At 70.9% G+C, this 1,277-nt stretch overlaps 1 protein-coding gene across 1 annotated transcript; it reads left to right on the forward strand.

Annotated features, from left to right (window-relative positions):
- Positions 1-114: 114 nt before the first annotated feature.
- On the forward strand, positions 115-825 carry EMIHUDRAFT_53817 (hypothetical protein; the record flags this gene model as incomplete). Its single annotated transcript, XM_005782641.1, has 1 exon — positions 115-825. A coding segment is annotated over one exon (711 nt), but the record flags the coding sequence as incomplete, so codon positions are not given.
- Between the last annotated feature and the right edge of the window lie 452 nt (positions 826-1,277).

Raw genomic sequence — 1,277 nt, forward strand, 5'->3', positions numbered from 1 at the left:
TGAGGGACTCAAGGCATGGAACGGCAGCAGCTGGACTCGAGAGCATCATGCGACGCGCTGAGGCTCCATCTGCGCGCCAGCGCCGAAGACCCGCCCGCCGCCGTCCCTCTCGACGAGCTCATCACGGCGACCGACGGCTTTGCCGAGGCGCGCAAGGTGGGCGAGGGAGGCTTCGGGCGCGTCTACCGCGCCGACGCGCTGCCGTCGCTTCCGCGCGTCGCTTGCGGGTTCGCTGTCAAGACGGCGCTGGTCGGTGTCGGCGCCCAAGGCCTCGCCGAGCTGCAGAGCGAGGTGCGCACGCTCAGCGCGGCGTGCCACCCGTCCCTGCTCCCTCTGCTCGGCGCCTGCTTGGCGCCGGCGAGAGCGTGCCTCGTCTACCCCCTCTGCCGCGGCGGCAGCCTCGAGGATCGCCTCTACCGCACTCCAGCCGCGCTGCAGCGGCTCCGCATGCTCGGCTTCGAGACGCCGCCTCCGCCGCTCTCCTCGGCCGCACGGCTCCGCGTGCTGCGCGACGCGGCGAGTGCATTGCACTATCTGCACACGCTCTCGCCGATGACTCTGCATTGCGACGTGTCGGCGGGCAACATCCTGCTCGACGAGCGCGGCAACGGCTACCTCGCCGACGTGGGCCTCGCGCGCGCTGCAGAGGCGACGGCCGGCAGCAGTGGACAGGTTTCGCACCTGTCGACGCAGCGCATCTTCGGAAAGCCTGGCTACATTGATCAGATCATTCTCAACGACAACCAGGCTTCGCAACTCACTGACGGCTTCGCACTCGGCATCACGCTGCTCGTAAGCCTGACCGGCCGCGGCGCCGTCGGCTTGCTCAACGCGTGCGAGGATGAATTGGAGGAGCCCGACACGGCGGAGAGCATCGCGGCGGCCGACGCGGGCTGGTCGGCGGCGCAGGCCGAGGAGCTGGCGCGGCTCGTGGTCGGGCTGGCATACGAGAGGAAGAAGAAGCGGATGCCGCTCGCGGAGGCATTGCCGCGGCTCGAGGCGCTTGCCGAGGCGGCGGAGGCTGAGATTCCGAGCCTTGCAGGGGCGGCGGCAGCTGAGCTGGACGGGGAGGCGCGCCAATGCGATTTTTGCTGGTCGGCGCCGCGATCGGTTCGCTTCGCGTGCGGCCTCGGTGGGCGGGGCGGGCGGGGCGGGCGCGGCGGGCGCGGCGGGCGGGGGGGGCGGGTGAGGCCGCGGGTCGAGGGGCGCGGAGCTGGCGGCTCGTAGCTCATTAGACAATTCGCCGGCGTACGAGCTCGTGAATCTGGTGCATGTTT

This window comes from Emiliania huxleyi (genome assembly GCF_000372725.1).
Source record: "Emiliania huxleyi CCMP1516 chromosome Unknown EMIHUscaffold_188, whole genome shotgun sequence".
NCBI lineage: Eukaryota > Haptophyta > Isochrysidales > Noelaerhabdaceae > Emiliania > Emiliania huxleyi.